We start from the raw sequence: 14,449 nt of genomic DNA, 5'->3' as shown, positions 1-14,449 counted from the left end.
AGTGGCCAGTGAAGTGTCCCTGCAGGCTGAACTCCGACTGGTGACAACAGGTCAGCGTCCTCACTCCCTGGAGACTCGGAGCCTGGACTTGCCAAATTTGGTACCCATTGTTTTATTTATTTGAGATGGAGTCTCTCTCTGTGGTCCAGGCTGGAGTGCTGTGGGGTGATTTTGGCTCACTGCAACCTCCACCTCCCTGGGTTCAAGCTATTCTCCTGCCTCGGCATCCAGAGTAGCTGGGATTACAGGTGCACCCACCACGCCTGGCTAATTTTTGTATTTTTAGTAGAGATGAGATTTCACCATGTTAGCCGGGATGGCCTCGAATTCCTGACCTCAGTTAATCCACCTGCCTCAGCCTCCCAAAGTGCTGGGATTATAGGCATGAGCCACCGTGCCGGGCCTGTTTTTTTTTTTAATTTTAGATTCATGGATACATGTGTGGGTTTGTTATGTGGGTATATAGCGTGATGCTGAGGTTTTGGCTTCTAATGATCCCTTCACCCGGGGAGTGGACGCGGCTCCGGACAGGTGGTTTTCCAGCCCTCATCCTCCTCCCACCCGCCCCTCTAGAGTCCCTGGCATCTGCTGTTCCCTCTCTGTGTCGTGTGCATACAGCGTTCAGCTCCCATGAATAAGAACACGTGGTTTTGGTTTTCTGTTCGGGTGAGTTCTCAGGCTGACGGCCTCCAGCTGCCATGTGCGGCTGCAGGGGACGTGCTCTCCTCCATTTTTCTGGCTGTGTTGAGTTTATGGTCTGTCTGCACACGTGAGGCCGCCTGCCGGGCCACATCCCAGCACGGGCGTCAGCCAGAGTCCACGTCTGCGGCTTTGTGAGCTACGCGGCCATGGCTCAACTCTGCACCGAGAGCCCCACAGCGGTGGCCACAGACAATAGTAAGCAAATGGGCATGGCTGGGCGCCAATAAAACTATTTATTAAAACAGGCGAGGGGCTGGGCTGTGGCAGGGCCCAGGCCCCACCCCCCAGCTCAGCTCCAAGGAAGACACACACAGCACTGCTGCCTAATCCTCTTTATTTGGTCTCTGCTGAAGCAGTCGCACCAGCCTCCTAGACACAGCCTCAGGTTTGTCGCCGTCCATGTCCCCCAGCAGCCCTCTTAACCAGACCATGAGGAGCTACGTTGCGATGTGTGACTTAGGTCTCGGTTGGAGGGCTGAGCGGTTGCAAGGGCTGGGGGAGGCTGCTTGGAGCATGGGAGGCCGCGGGTGGAAGACGCCGGGGCGCCGCCTGGCACGTGGTCTGGGGCTTGGCCACCCTATGGGGCATGGGGGCTGTGGTACATGCAGAGGCGGTGGCTGTCCCAGCAGCCTGGCCAGGAGATACCGTGGAGAAGGCACGTGTTTGAGTCGGCATCACTATCCCCAGACGCCCTCCCTTGGGTAGAGCCACCTGTCCTAGGAGGAGCTGTACTCCAGATGCAGTGGCTGACACCCTGGTCACTCAGCCACACCTCGGCCCCTTGGCCTCTGCTGTCCTGGCCGCACATAGAGCCCTGCCCTGCTGTGTCTGCTGGGCATACCCCGGCCACTCAGCCACACTGGCTTGGACCAGCCCCTTCCCGAGGTCTGTGGGGGTCCAGGCAGAGGCGGGGTCAGTGCCGTGCGTGTTTGATCCAGTTTCTGATCATCCACTTCTGCCCCGAGCACCTCTGCACCACCAGCCGGAGCCCGAAGTTGGCATCTTTGGACATCTCCACCTCCAGGCAGCGGCCCGTGGCCCGGCTCACAATGGGGCCGCTCTGTGGGGTCAGTCACACCAAGTCAGCCAGGGGTGCAGGCTCCTCGTCCCCCACCCCCACCCCCAGGCAGCTGCTTTGTGCTCTCAGCCCTCGTGCTCATTCTTGGGGCAGCTTGAATGGAGACCCACATCACAGCAGCACCCGGGGGCCAGGAAGGGGCTGACGTCAGTGGAGCTTTGAGGATCTCCCATCATTCCCGCAGAGCTAGCAGCCCAGGTTGGAGTCACACCTCATCCCCTCCCTAAATCCTGCTTCTGCCCTGGGCACCTGAGGCTGGAAGAGGCAGATTCAGGGCTATGATCAGACTGTCCAGCCCAGCCCCTCTCTGGCTATGTGACCCTGGCCAGTCACCTGCCCTCTCTATGAGAATCAGGGCCCTCGAGGGAGCAGCTGATCCAGGCCCCATCCCCTGACCACCCACTGCTGCACTCCAGCTCCCACCCAGTGGGCTGGCTCTAGTGGCAGAGGTGCCCAGGGGTCCCAGCAGCCCTGTCCCAACCCCACGGCCCCCCTTCCCCAGTGGCTGACCTGGGTGAAGTCCCACAGCCGCTGTGTGGGCCTCGCCACATCCTCACACTTCCTCAGGGTGGGCGTGCGGCCCCTGCCGTCATCCACCAGACACTTGGAGTCGGGCAAGAAGGCTGTGGAGCCCAGAGGCCCCAGCTGTAGCAGGCCATCAGCGCTGTACCGCACCAGCTGGGGACAGGACCACCAGGGCTGTGTGTGAGCAGTGTCCAGGCCCGGGAGTGCCATGGCCCATGCTCCAGCCCAGGCTCTCCCTGGTAAGCACGGAAAGGCTGTGCGAGCTGCAAACGGGGCCCTGAGCGGCTGCCTTGGAGCCTCCCACCCTGGGAACACTGTTGTGAGTGGGAGAGGCCTGCCGGGCAGGGCCCACATGGGGATGTGGGCTGGACGGTGCCCAGAAGCTCCGCAGGGCCAGGCTCCCAACAGACGTCATGAACAGGGCTCAGACTCAGAGCGTGGCCCCACTTGTTTCAGGGAGGACAGGAGTCGGGTTTACTTTGGGTGACACGCAGTGCTCACTGAAAAGCGCCATGTGTGAGCGGAACACGCATTCCCGTGGGGCTAGAAATGCCCAGCTCTTTATGGAGGTTGTGGTCAGAATGGCTTGGACCTTCACTATGGCCAGTCCCTGACCACCGATTCCATGGGGCTGGGCCTGCGCTGCAGGTGAGTCCCGCCCAGGTGGGGATGGCTCGGTGGTTAATAGACTGCTGTTGCAACAGCACTATTTCCATATTAACCCACCGTGGGGCAAATGCTTCCACATCTTCCACTTTAATCACCAACAGCCCTGAGCGGTACATACTGTTGCCATCTCTCTTGACTGAGGGGGCAGTGATATGCCCACAGCCCATCTGACCCCAAAGGCCTGGTTCCTTTTAATTTTTTTGAGACAGGGTCTTTCTCTGGTGCCCAGGCTGGAGTGCAGTGGCACGATCTTGGCTCAACCTCTGCATCCCAGGCTCAGGTGATCCTCCTGCCTCAGCCTCCTGAGTAGCTGGGACTACAGGCATGCACCACCATGCCCGGCTAATTTTCATATTTTTTGTAGAGACAGGGTTTCGCCACACTGCCCAGGCTGGTCTCAATTCCTGGGCTTACGTGATCAAGCAGACTCTGCCTTGGCCTCCCATCATGCTGGGATGACAGGTGTGAGCCACTGCGCCCGGCCCAGGCTGTTCAATTCACCACGTTCTGCTGCCTTCCAGGTGGGGCAGGCTGGGAGGCCTCTTCTAGAGCGGCCCTCAGGCTGCTCCAAGCCCTGGAATGCAGCCCTGGTGGCATCAGAACACCCCAGCAGGCTGGCCCCGTGCCTCTGCCCCAGGGTGTGGGGTCCGGGTGGCCTGGGGTGCCCCTCTTGGGAGCTCCATGGGTGGCTGCTGCTACTCCTACCTGGGAGGACATCCCGTGGCAGGGGTAGAGGATCGCCCGGTCGCCGTCCTCCGCTCCCTGGTCCAGGCAGTAGCCGCTGGCTTTGCTGTTTCTCACCTGCAACCAGAAGCCCCAGGAGAAAGTCCAGGGTCACCTGAGGGTGGAGCCCCACAGAGCCTCATGCAGCCAGCACCTAAGGAGGTGCTCCTGGGAGGGGTGGGGGCTTGTGGAGTGCTCTGGCTGGGTGGGCTGCCTGGGAAGGGACTTGCTGGACCTCCCGGGAAGGGGTGGCCGACCGAGTTTGTCACTGATGGAGACATGGATGTATCTGCCATGCACAGAGGGAGACTTGGCCATCAGTCAATAGGGGAGGCTTGAGGACGGCGGTGTCAGCCTTTCTCAGCAGCAGGGATGGAGCCCCTAAGCCATGGGGGGGCTTCCCTGCCTTGCCGCCTGCTCCCTGCACCCTTGCAGTTCCCACTGAGTGGGCAGAGACCGCTCGCTGGCCTTGGAGTCTGGGCTGGCCTTGGCTTGGATCCTTGGGAGACCTTCCAGCTGCCACTCCGTCTGGGAAGGAGTCCTGACACCACTCTGAACAAGCCCAGGCCAGCCTGCTGGGGAGCGAGTTGTCATCGGGCAGCCAACCACCAGCCACCAGAACAGGCCCATCCGAGATCAGCACAGCCTGGCCCAGGCCAGCAGCACTGCCTAAGTGGCCCTGGCTTGTGAACAAGGGTAGACGCTTATTGCTTTTGTCCACTGCGTTTCCAGGCTGCTGGGTTTGCAGCGGCAGCTAACCCCTCCATCATGGCCACCGCAAGAGGTCACACAGGTTTGAACTGGGACCACTGAGAAAGCCCAATCGAGTTTGGATGCTGACTACAAATTAGAAACACCCAGCTGCTCTGGGTGGGCGGTGTCCGAGCTTGGCTGATTGAGGACGGAGTGGGCAGAGCAGAAGCACAGGGAGGCTGGGGGACGGGGCGGCACACTGATGCACTCTCAGCGCTGCCTGGGACATCTCTGTGCCCAAGGGACTGGAGTCAGTGCAGGGGGACCAGAAGCTGAGGGAGGGGAGGCTCAGCGAGGACCATCCACCCCAGGGACTCTTCTCCTTGCCCCATCCAAATGCCAGCTCAGGGCTGGGACACTCGAGTCCCATGGTGGGAGGCACCCTGTCCCCTGCACAGACCGGGGAGAGGGCAGAAAAGCAGCACCTTCTTGCTGGCTTTACAGAGCGCAGTGCAGGTGGGGGCCGGTGGAGATGGGGTCTCTGTGTAGCTGATGTGCCTGTATGAGTGTGGGCATGCATATCACCCATCGTGTGCATCTGTGTGGGCACCTGCATGCACACGTGGTGGGGTATGAACACGGCTCTGCATCTGTGGATGCAGATGTGTACACACATGCACATTATTGTTCCTTGATAACAAGTGCTTGTATGTTGATCTGTGCACAGGCAAGCCCCTTCGGGGTTCATGCACTTAGTGAAACATTTGTGTATGAAGAGCTCTGTGTCTACATGAGCAAAACTGCAGGTGTATACTCATGTCCACGTACACTTGTACATATGTTTGCATGGATTTGCGTACATGCCTGTGAATGTGTCCCTTTACACATGTCTAGGTGAGTGCATGCCTGCCTGTGTGCACATACACGTGAGTGCATAGATATGTCTGAATCAGGCATGTGAACACGTGTATGCATGGATGCGACTACACGTCTGCCTCTAGGCAGGTCCCTGTGAAGGAATGGGTGTGTATGGACATGCGTGTCTGTAGCTGCATGTGTTCATGTGAACCTGCACCTTGTGTGTGCACGTGGATGTGCCTGCCTCCCCCTGAATGTACACGTGTGTGCAGGAGTCAGGGTGGAAGGCCTGCCGGGCTGCGCGGGGCCCTCGGGGGAGGCGCTACCTCTCCGTACGTGAGGGTGTTGTTGTAGATCCTCATCTCCGGGTACACGTTCTCCAGGTACCACTTGAAGCTGCGACACTTCAGCCTCTGGCGCAGGGCCAGCCTCTCCGACACGTCCCCGAAGTCCACCCCTGGGTTCTGCAAGGCCGGAAGGAGGCGGGAGGGCACATGAGTGTCACCGTCCCCATGATGAGGTTGGGGGGCTCCAGGGACCGAGTCCCCTCACAGAAGCAGCCTCCCCCAGGGATTCAGGGGCTGAGGCCCCACCCAGGTGGGACCCCCAGCCTCCCAATATCCACAGAGGGTCCGAGGCAGCTGCTCCTGAGGGGAAGGGCCCTGCCGAAGACCAGCCCCAGCCTGGACAGACGGCCCCTGCTGCAGCCGGCTTGTCCACACCCACCTGGGCCCAGGAACCTCCTGCCTGAGAAGACAGCCCTGCTCACCTGGCATGGCCACTGGAGGGCGGAGACCAAGGTCAGCCATGTCCACGAGACCAGCCCGGTGAGGACCCTGGACACTGAGGCTCGGGGGCTCCTGGCTGGCCCCGCCTGGCACATGTCATGCATGGGTGCTGGAGAATCAAGTCCACGGGACCCCCTGGGAGGGGACACCTGGGAGCTCGCGCCTAGTCTCTCCTGGGCCCGGCCCGGGCATCCCTTCCCTCTGCTGATTTTGACCCGTGTCCTCTGCCGTGAGAACCCACAGCCGAGTGTGGGGCCTGTGTCTTCCTGGGATTGTGGGGCCTGAGCGGCTGTGGGCCCAGCACTCTCTGACGGGCAGCCAGCCCTGAGGGAGCACCTGCCTCCTGCCCAGGGACCCTCCAGGCTCAGGCCTTGTGAGGAGGGCAGACGACTTGGCCTGTATGGCCTGGGCTTGAATCCCGTCACCTTCTGGTGTGTGGCCCTGGGACAGTCCCTTACCCTCTCTGTGCCTCAGTTTCTCATTGGTAAAGTGGGGCGATCACACCAGAAACTCATTGTTGCTTTGTTATGAGGCTTTGATTAGTCAAGGGGCTCACGCCAGGGCCCTTGGACACAGGGAGGCGACAGGCATTTGCCGGCCTCACTGCCCGGGGGCCTGGAGCCCCTCACTCAGTTGCCCACACACTTGGGGACGTCGTCACCCTGCACGTTTTCCAAATCACTTTGTGGAAAACAAGGCTGTAGGAGCACCGGGTACCCTCTTCTCATCTCTCAGACACAAGTGCACGTGTCCACAGACTCCCGACCTGCCTGACAGAAGCTGCCATGGGAGCTGATCTGGGGGTGGGATGCTGGGTTTGCACGGTGAATGGTCCAGCCTGGGGTCCCTCCAGGCCGTGTCGCCCACACGCGAGGGTGCAGTCCAGCAGGGGGTGGTGAACCAATTTAGGTGCTACAGTGGAATTTTTAAGAAGTAGTATATTGTGAATGAGAAGGATGACTGGTACTGTGGATGCAAAGTGCTGTATGTGGACGGATGTAAATATACACGTGTGTGTACACACTGGGTCATGACTTAAGATCTGGTTCTTACTGGGGCTGATGCAAAACACAAGGCTGTCTAAGATGAGCCCTCCCAGAACTCAGGGACCCGATGCCTACAGTGGCCAGGGAAGGAAGGGGGTGGTTCCCAGAGACGCTGGGGGATGGCGGGATGGGCAGAGGGTCGCGGCCTCCTATCTCAGCACCTGCCCTTCTTAGGCTTGTGGCGGCTGGGGCACTTTGAGAAAAGCCAGAATTCAGGCTCTTTATGGGAAATTGGTCGACTACAAATTAGAAAACAAACGGCAATCCTTGACTTGAAGCAGGTCAGCCACTCACAGGCCAAAACCCAACAGGAAACAGCCAAAACGTCCATCCACGAAGGAGTGGAGCCACATGACCGGCCCGTTCACACCGTGGACGTGACTCAGCCACGGCGGGGGGTGACCTGGAAAATGTGGTGCTGAGGGTGGGAAGCCACACAGTGTATGAGCCGTTCACGAAACAGCCATTTGAGGCTGCCCAGGGCTGGGGGAGCAGAGGGGGCTGCGCTGGCCGACAGGAACTGTGCAGGGTGCTAAGTGGGGCCCTGGCTGAGGCAGCGGCACCAAGTTGGGGAGAGGCCGCCCCTCCCTGGCTTCTAACCACCAGCAGTTGAGAGAAAAACATCCACCACAACGGGTTTGGTGTGAGCTGGTCTCTTCCCAGTGTGAGGAAGGCTCCTCCGCAGGCAGACAGCTCACCCACTCACACCGGCACACACCTGCTTGCACCTGCTCACACCTGCATGGGGCCTCCCTGCGCCCTACCATGACGTTGACCCCGACCCTGGGGTGTGGCCCCAGCTCCTGACCGTGGGGGACTCACTGTCATGGGGATGTTCCAGGCCATGTACACGTGGGACTTGAAGTCGTCCATCCACACCTCGGCGGCACGCAGGGCGTTGCGCTTGGCATAGTAGTCGATGTCGTTGTTGTAGGGCTTCCTGGTGCGCTCGATGTGGGCCACGCGGGAGCAGGGCAGCACCTCCATGCTGCCACCACACTGCCACACCTAAAGGGAGACGGCACTGGGTGCGGGCGGCCTTCCCGACAGAGGCGGACAGCCCAGCCAGCCAGGGGCCTGTGAGAGGCCAAGGGGCCCGGCCCTCCATTCCCAGGGCACCTGCAGGCCTGGTGGGTCCCAGGGCTTTGCCTCCTGGGGGCTGTTTTCAGGGGACCCTGCCCACAGAGAAGGAGCAGGTCTGGGCTGTGTCTGGTGCAGGCTGCTCCTCTTTCTCTTTGTTACACAACGGCCGTGGGGGCTGAGGGGCAGTTATTCCACCGACCCAAACACTTGACAGGTTTTTCGTCCTGTGGTTCCTACCCCCAGTGCTTGCTTGTTCTGTGCAGGGAACCCCCCCGCCCCACTGCACCAACCACCTCCCCCAGCACCCGAACACACCAACAATCTGTTTACAAACAGCCGCTTGCTGTGCAGATGCCGCTCCACGCATCCCCAGAGCACACGCAGCCTGGGTCTGAACAAAAGCCCAGCAAATAAACCCCCGCAGCCCCTGGCTTTCTGACCCCCATGCACAGTAGAGATGTATCTGTCACTACGTATCCTTTTGTGCTTCCATGTCGTTTCACTGAACACCAGCCTGTCCCGCCACACTGTCCTGCCTGTGAGGGTTTTGTGTCAACGTGGCAGGGGACAGAGCGCCGGGACATTTGCTCTCCCCTTATTCTGGGTGGTCTGTGCATGGCCTCTGGTGGGAGCCGTGTTTAAATCTGTCCCCTGCAGGCCTGAGTAGGACAGAAAGGCTGAGGAAGGGAGTGTTCACACACTGCTCGATTCAGGCTGGGACGTGGGTCCTCTCCTGCCTTCAGGCTTGGAGCTCACGCCACCGGCTCCCCTGGGCGCCTGCCAGCCGACAGCCAGTCTCGGTATTCTCAGCCTCTATAACCGTGTGAGTCAATTCCTTAGATGAACATCCACATCTAAACCCATGTCTGCTATTAATCTGCTTCCCTGGAGAGCCCTGAGCCAGCCCCTGTCCCATCCCACCCACCCCATAAAAAAATGCTGGTGCCACCCACAGGCTGACGTCACTATGAACAAAGGGGTCTGATCCACGTGGCCCAAGCTCCGCTGTGCTCAGGTCCTCAGCCCTGAGCCTCCTGCGCTGGACAAGTGCGCCAGGCCCAGGGCGGGCACTGTGCTTGCCTCATCTCCTGAATCCCCCCCACCACCCGAGAAAGGGTGGGCAGCCCTGGCATTGCCTGTTCCCTCCGTGGTGCTGAGAAGGTGCCGAGGGCAGGCCAGCCGTGGGGGCACACGGGGCAGAGCCTCTGCCCAGCGGAGCTCGGATCCCTCAGTCATCCCTGGACTACTGGTTCATCCTAGTCCAGGCTGCTCTCATCTCCAGGCTGTTACCTTAATCACATCTGCAAAGACCCCTTTTCCCAAAGAGGGCCACCCTCACAGGGGCCCTAGCTGCATCCTCGGGGGCTGCCCGTCAGCCCACCCCAGAGCCCCAGTCCCTTGTGTGAGGAGCAGGGGCTCCTCCCTCCCCACGACTCTGCTTCAGGAAGCCAAGTCCCAGGCAGGAGAGAGAACCGGGAGGCCGCGTCGCTGATCATTTACGGCCTCTCCCACACCACCCACCGCAGGACAGACCCAGACTTGCTCCCTCCTCGAGGAGATGATTACACGGCACGCGGCTAACGCCAGTCTCCCTGACCCCAGCCAGGCGACCCAGAGCCTCCTCGCTGCTCAGCCCGGCCCGGGACACCCCACCCTGGAGTCTCGTGTCACCCACAGGCTCCTTCCCCGGGACGGTGGAGTCTGTGCTGCTGCTACGCCCGGCTGAAGTTGGCCTCTGCGTCCCGAGGGAGTGAACCGCGTTCTGCATCAGGTTCACGTCGTGGCAGGAGGGTGCCCTGGGAGCGTCGTGGTTTCTGTCTGTTGTCTCTGCTGTGGGACAGCCTGTCTGAGAAAAGCTGGCCTGGAGCTGCTGGGAGCCCAGCCTGGGGTTTTCTGGCCTCCTGAGCCAGGGCTTTCTTTCTGCCTTCGAGACCGGCGTCGGGATTTTTGTTCGCGGCGGGAAGGGGCCTTGTTGGTGAATCCCGTACGCCGCCCTCCCACTCTCCTGATGTCTCCACCTCAGCCTGAGACACCCAGGTTTCACGAGAAGGAGGGGGTGGGGGCCCACGGGGGAAAGAGCCTCGGAGCCGCCCTTCACTGGAAGGGGTCAGAACGGAGGAAGCTCCACAAGGGTGAGACAGAGCCTTGCCCTCCATCATCCACCCGCCCGTCTTCAGGAGCACCTGGCACACCGGTCTCTGGGGCGGCCTCCAGCAGCTTCAGCCTCCCTGTCTACCCCAGCACTGAGGCCACAGAGACTTGGTCCCCCCACCCACCACAGCATCCTGTCCTCGGGCCTCACCCAGGGGAACACAAAGCCCCCAGGGACTCCTGACACCTGCCTTGCCCACCCCCTGGGTTCGAAGCACCTTGGCCTTCCCAGCACCCCCACGCACACCCCTCAGGGCCTTAGCACAGGCGGTGCCCGCGCCGGGCATCCTTCCCAGGTCTCTGCATGCTCTGCTGCCTCCGGCCTTCAAAGCTCCAATGCCAGAGATTAAAGGCACGAAACCAGCCAGGCAGAGTGGCTCACACTTGTAATCCCAGCACTTCAGGAGGCCAAGGCAGGTGGATCACTTGAGGCCAGGAGTTCAATACCAGCCTGGCCAACATGATGAAACCCCATCTCTACTAAAAATACGAAAATTAGTTGGGCGTGGTGGCAGATGCCTGTAGTCCCAGCTACTCAGGAGGCTGAAACATGAGAATCTCCTGAACCCAGGTGGCAGAGGTTGCAGTGAGCTGAGATCACACCACTGCACTCCAGCCTGGGCGACAGAGCGAGACTACGTCTCAAAAAAAAAAAAAAAAAAAGGACCAAAACCACGAGCAGAGAGGAGCGGCTGCCGGTGCCGCTGAGGGAGGACCGCGGGCCTGACCACGACCCGGACGGCAGCTGGAGGAGGAGCCGAGCCCCCACACAAGGAAACGGCAAATGTGGAGATGGCAGCTGTGTAGTTGCCTGACCTGAGCGCAGCACGCCGCACCCCACGAACGGGGACAGTCCCATTTGTCCGTTAAAAACAAGCGAGGCTGGGCAGCACAGTGAGACCCCATCTCCACAGAAACAAAAGTGGCTGGGCCGGGTGTGGTGGTGCGAGCCTGCGGTCCCAGCTGCTTGGGAGGCTGAGGTGGGAGGATCGCCTGAGCCCGGGAGGTTGAGGCTGCAGTGAGCCAAGATCACTTAACACTCTCCAACCTGGGTAATAGAGTGAGACCCTGTCTGAAAACATAAAAAGTAAAAATAAACCTCAGAGGTCACCATCAAGCCTTCAGTGTGAGTCCTCTCCCTACGTCCTGTTTAGAGCCACCGTCCTTGCCCCGCAGCTGGGTGTCTGGACCGGAGGCTCACACCCCTCAGTATGGCGCCGCTTCCTGTCCATCCCTGTCTCCGCCTGCCCCTCCCCGCGACTCAGCTCCACAGGACAGGGTTTCTGTCGCTTCTGCTCACGGCTGCCTCCCAGTGCTCAGCGCGAGGCCCGGCGCACAGTAGGTGCTTGATAAACAGCTGCGGAACGAATATGTTCCCTTTAGGGACTCCACAGCCACTTACGGCCACTCTGTCCCCGGGGCTTTCTGAGGCATTGGGGAGATTCCACGCGGGAACCTGGTGAGACTGCTGGGCGGTCTACAAGGCCTCCCCAAGCCAGGTCCGCGGGTTCCAGCCCCATCGGTGTGTGCTGAGCTTGCAGGTGGCGCTGAGGCCCCTTCTTGGGTGAATGCAGCCTCAGGTGTCTCGGCCCTCGGGCCCCCCACCATGTCTCTAGAAGGACTGAAGCTAAGGGAGAGGCGAGGCTCCCGGGTGGTGGGAGTCGGCTGGCTTCCATCATCAGCTAAGGACCGTCACGGCTGGGGGCTGGGCAGGTTCAGTCTCCAGGCTTGGGCTGCAGACCCCTGAGCTTTCAGGGTGTGTGGAGTGCCCCTAACCACACGGACCCACAGCTTGTGTGACCTGGCTTTTCAGCAGTGCCATTAGCTCAGGAGTGATAAAGTCGGAGAGTAAACCCCCATGCCCTCAGCAACATCCCCTTTCCAATCCCTGCAAAACAGGGAAAGAACAGGACAGCCCCCCCCCACCACCCCTACCCTGCATGACTCCTCGGGCAAGCGGCACTGGTGTGCGGCGTCCCCATGCCCGGGGCAGGTCTCTTTTCTGCGTCAGAGTTAATGACCTTGTAATTGTTCACATATTTTGAAGCCAGGGACCAATACATCATCTGACTGGCAGATCTGCCTCCTGCCATGCTGCCTGGGAGACTGATGCTTATACAGAGGGAGAATTTAAAGGCCCTACCATCACAACCTCAAGGGAAACAGTTTAAACCCTCTATAAATTTCAGATAAATATTGGCAATAAATTCTCCACTCTGTGGGCCAGAGGAAACCAACACCTAAGGATCAGGCAAAATCCTCCTGCAGGAGCCAGAGGCATGCGACCCACCTCTCAGAGGCTCTCAAGAGTCAGGAGGCCCGGGCCCTCCCCTTGGCCACACTGGAGGAAGATCAGGTGAAGGAGGCCAGAGCCCGGCTGGCTCTCTGCACTGAGAGCAACTGGGGCCAAGCTGGACTCACCTTCTGGTGTCAATGTGTGCAGCTCTCCCCACTGAGAGAGGGACGCTATCACCCTAGCCCTTCGTCACGATTTGCCTGGACCAACAGAAGGGGCAGAACCCACCCAGTGCCAAGGTCAAGCCCGGGCCTCAGGAGCCTATGCTCACACCGATCTCTGTCTTGTAACCTGCCCGCCAGCATGAGGACGAGAGACCATGTGGAACAGAGAGAAGCTGCCCGGCTGAGCCCATTCCTCCCCACCCCAACCAGCCAATCTCGCTCATCTGGCAGCTGACTGCCGGCATCAGCAAGGTCAGCTGAGAGCAGAGCTGCTCTGTTCCACACAGGCCACGTGCCAACCCACAGAGTTGTGGGCCAAGGAAATGGTTGTCTCAGGCCATAACATTTCAGAGTGGATTGTTACACATCCAAGAGCTGACATATCCATGCTGCTTCGGCAGGCACAGCTGGCCAAGACCGTCACTCCTGTGGTTTCCTTGCACGCAGCAGATAGTCAGTCAGTACTAGTTAATGCTAGTTACTAGCCATGCATCCCCACTGCCCAAGACAACCCTAGTTGATACCCCTGACTTGGGGTGATTATTAATAGCACCTCCGGTAACTCTCAGGTGTCCTGGTTTGGGTGACAACACCTGTGGTCACCCCCATGCTACCTGACCATCTGGCCCACAGCCAGGGTGGAAGTCCAAGTGTCAGAGCCATTCAAACCACAGTGACTCCATCTTGAACAGGGGCTGGGCAAGACGAGGCTGAGACCCACTGGGCTGCATTCCCAGACGGCGAGGGCATTCTAAGTCACAGGATGAGAGAGGAGGTCGGCACAAGACACGTCACAAAGACCTTGCTGATAAAACAGGTTGCAGTAGGCAGGCTGCGGTGGCTCACGCCTGTAATCCCAGCACTTTGGGAGGCTGAGGCAGGTGGATCACGAGTCAAGAGATCATGACCATCCTGGCCAACATGGTGAAACGCTGTCTTCACAAAAAAATAAATAAATAAACACAAAAATTAGCCGGGCATGGTGGTGTGCACCTGTAGTCCCAGCTACTCGGGAGGCTGAGGCAGAAGAATTGCTTGAACCTGGGAGGCAGAGCTTGCAGTGAGCCGAGAACGCGCCACCGCACTCCAGCCTGGGTGACAGAGTGAGACTCCGTCTCAAGCAAACAAACAGGTTGGAGAAGCCAAGACCCACCAAAACCAAGACAGCGACGAGTGACCTGTGGTTGTCCTCGCAGCACATTGTACGCTCATTATAATGCATTAGCTGCTAAAACACTCCCCGCAGCACCATGACAGTTCACAGATGGCAACACCAGGAAGTGACCCTACATGGTCTAAAAAAGGTGGAGCTCTCAGTTCCAGGAAATCCCACCCCCTTTCCCAGAAAACTCACCAATAATCCACCCCTTGTTCAGCATATGATCAAGAAATAACCACAAAAGTTAATTAATAACCAACCAGCAGCCCCGGGGGCCACTTGGCCTGTGGAGCAGACATTCTTCTCTTCACTTCCTTTATTTACTTGTCTAATAAACTTGCTTTCACTTTACTCTGTGGACTCGCCCGAATTCTGCCTCGTATGAGATCCAAGAGCCCTCTCTTGGGGTCTGGATGGGGACCCCTTTCTGGTGACATGAGGAAGACACGGGTGGCTGAGGGGCCGTCACTAACTGCAGAGGCCACAGATGGGAAGATGGCGACTCCTCCACAGA

General features: G+C 59.5%; 1 protein-coding gene across 2 annotated transcripts in view; it reads right to left on the bottom strand.

Moving 5' to 3' along the window:
• Positions 1-912: 912 nt before the first annotated feature.
• Positions 913-14,449, bottom strand: part of GALNT9 (polypeptide N-acetylgalactosaminyltransferase 9) — a 121,556-nt gene continuing 108,019 nt past the window's right edge. Inside the window, exons 1-8 of one of the 2 annotated variants that reach the window (XM_010378573.2) lie at positions 10,246-10,349; positions 9,841-9,995; positions 9,505-9,511; positions 7,905-8,090; positions 5,575-5,712; positions 3,680-3,775; positions 2,291-2,458; positions 913-1,762 (exon numbers count right to left, since the gene is read on the bottom strand). In XM_010378573.2, the coding sequence (XP_010376875.1) occupies positions 1,616-1,762; positions 2,291-2,458; positions 3,680-3,775; positions 5,575-5,712; positions 7,905-8,069 (714 nt within the window). In that variant the 5' untranslated portion in view covers positions 8,070-8,090; positions 9,505-9,511; positions 9,841-9,995; positions 10,246-10,349 and the 3' untranslated portion in view covers positions 913-1,615. Of the gene's footprint in view, positions 1,763-2,290; positions 2,459-3,679; positions 3,776-5,574; positions 5,713-7,904; positions 8,091-9,504; positions 9,512-9,840; positions 9,996-10,245; positions 10,350-14,449 lie in introns of those variants that run through there. The other variant, XM_030939911.1, reaches the window with a different exon arrangement.

The sequence above is a fragment of the Rhinopithecus roxellana genome, chromosome 10 (assembly GCF_007565055.1).
Source record: "Rhinopithecus roxellana isolate Shanxi Qingling chromosome 10, ASM756505v1, whole genome shotgun sequence".
Classification (NCBI taxonomy): Eukaryota; Metazoa; Chordata; class Mammalia; order Primates; family Cercopithecidae; genus Rhinopithecus; species Rhinopithecus roxellana.
Note: the sequence above shows the minus strand (reverse complement) of the source record. Positions and strands in the feature narration are given on the sequence as shown.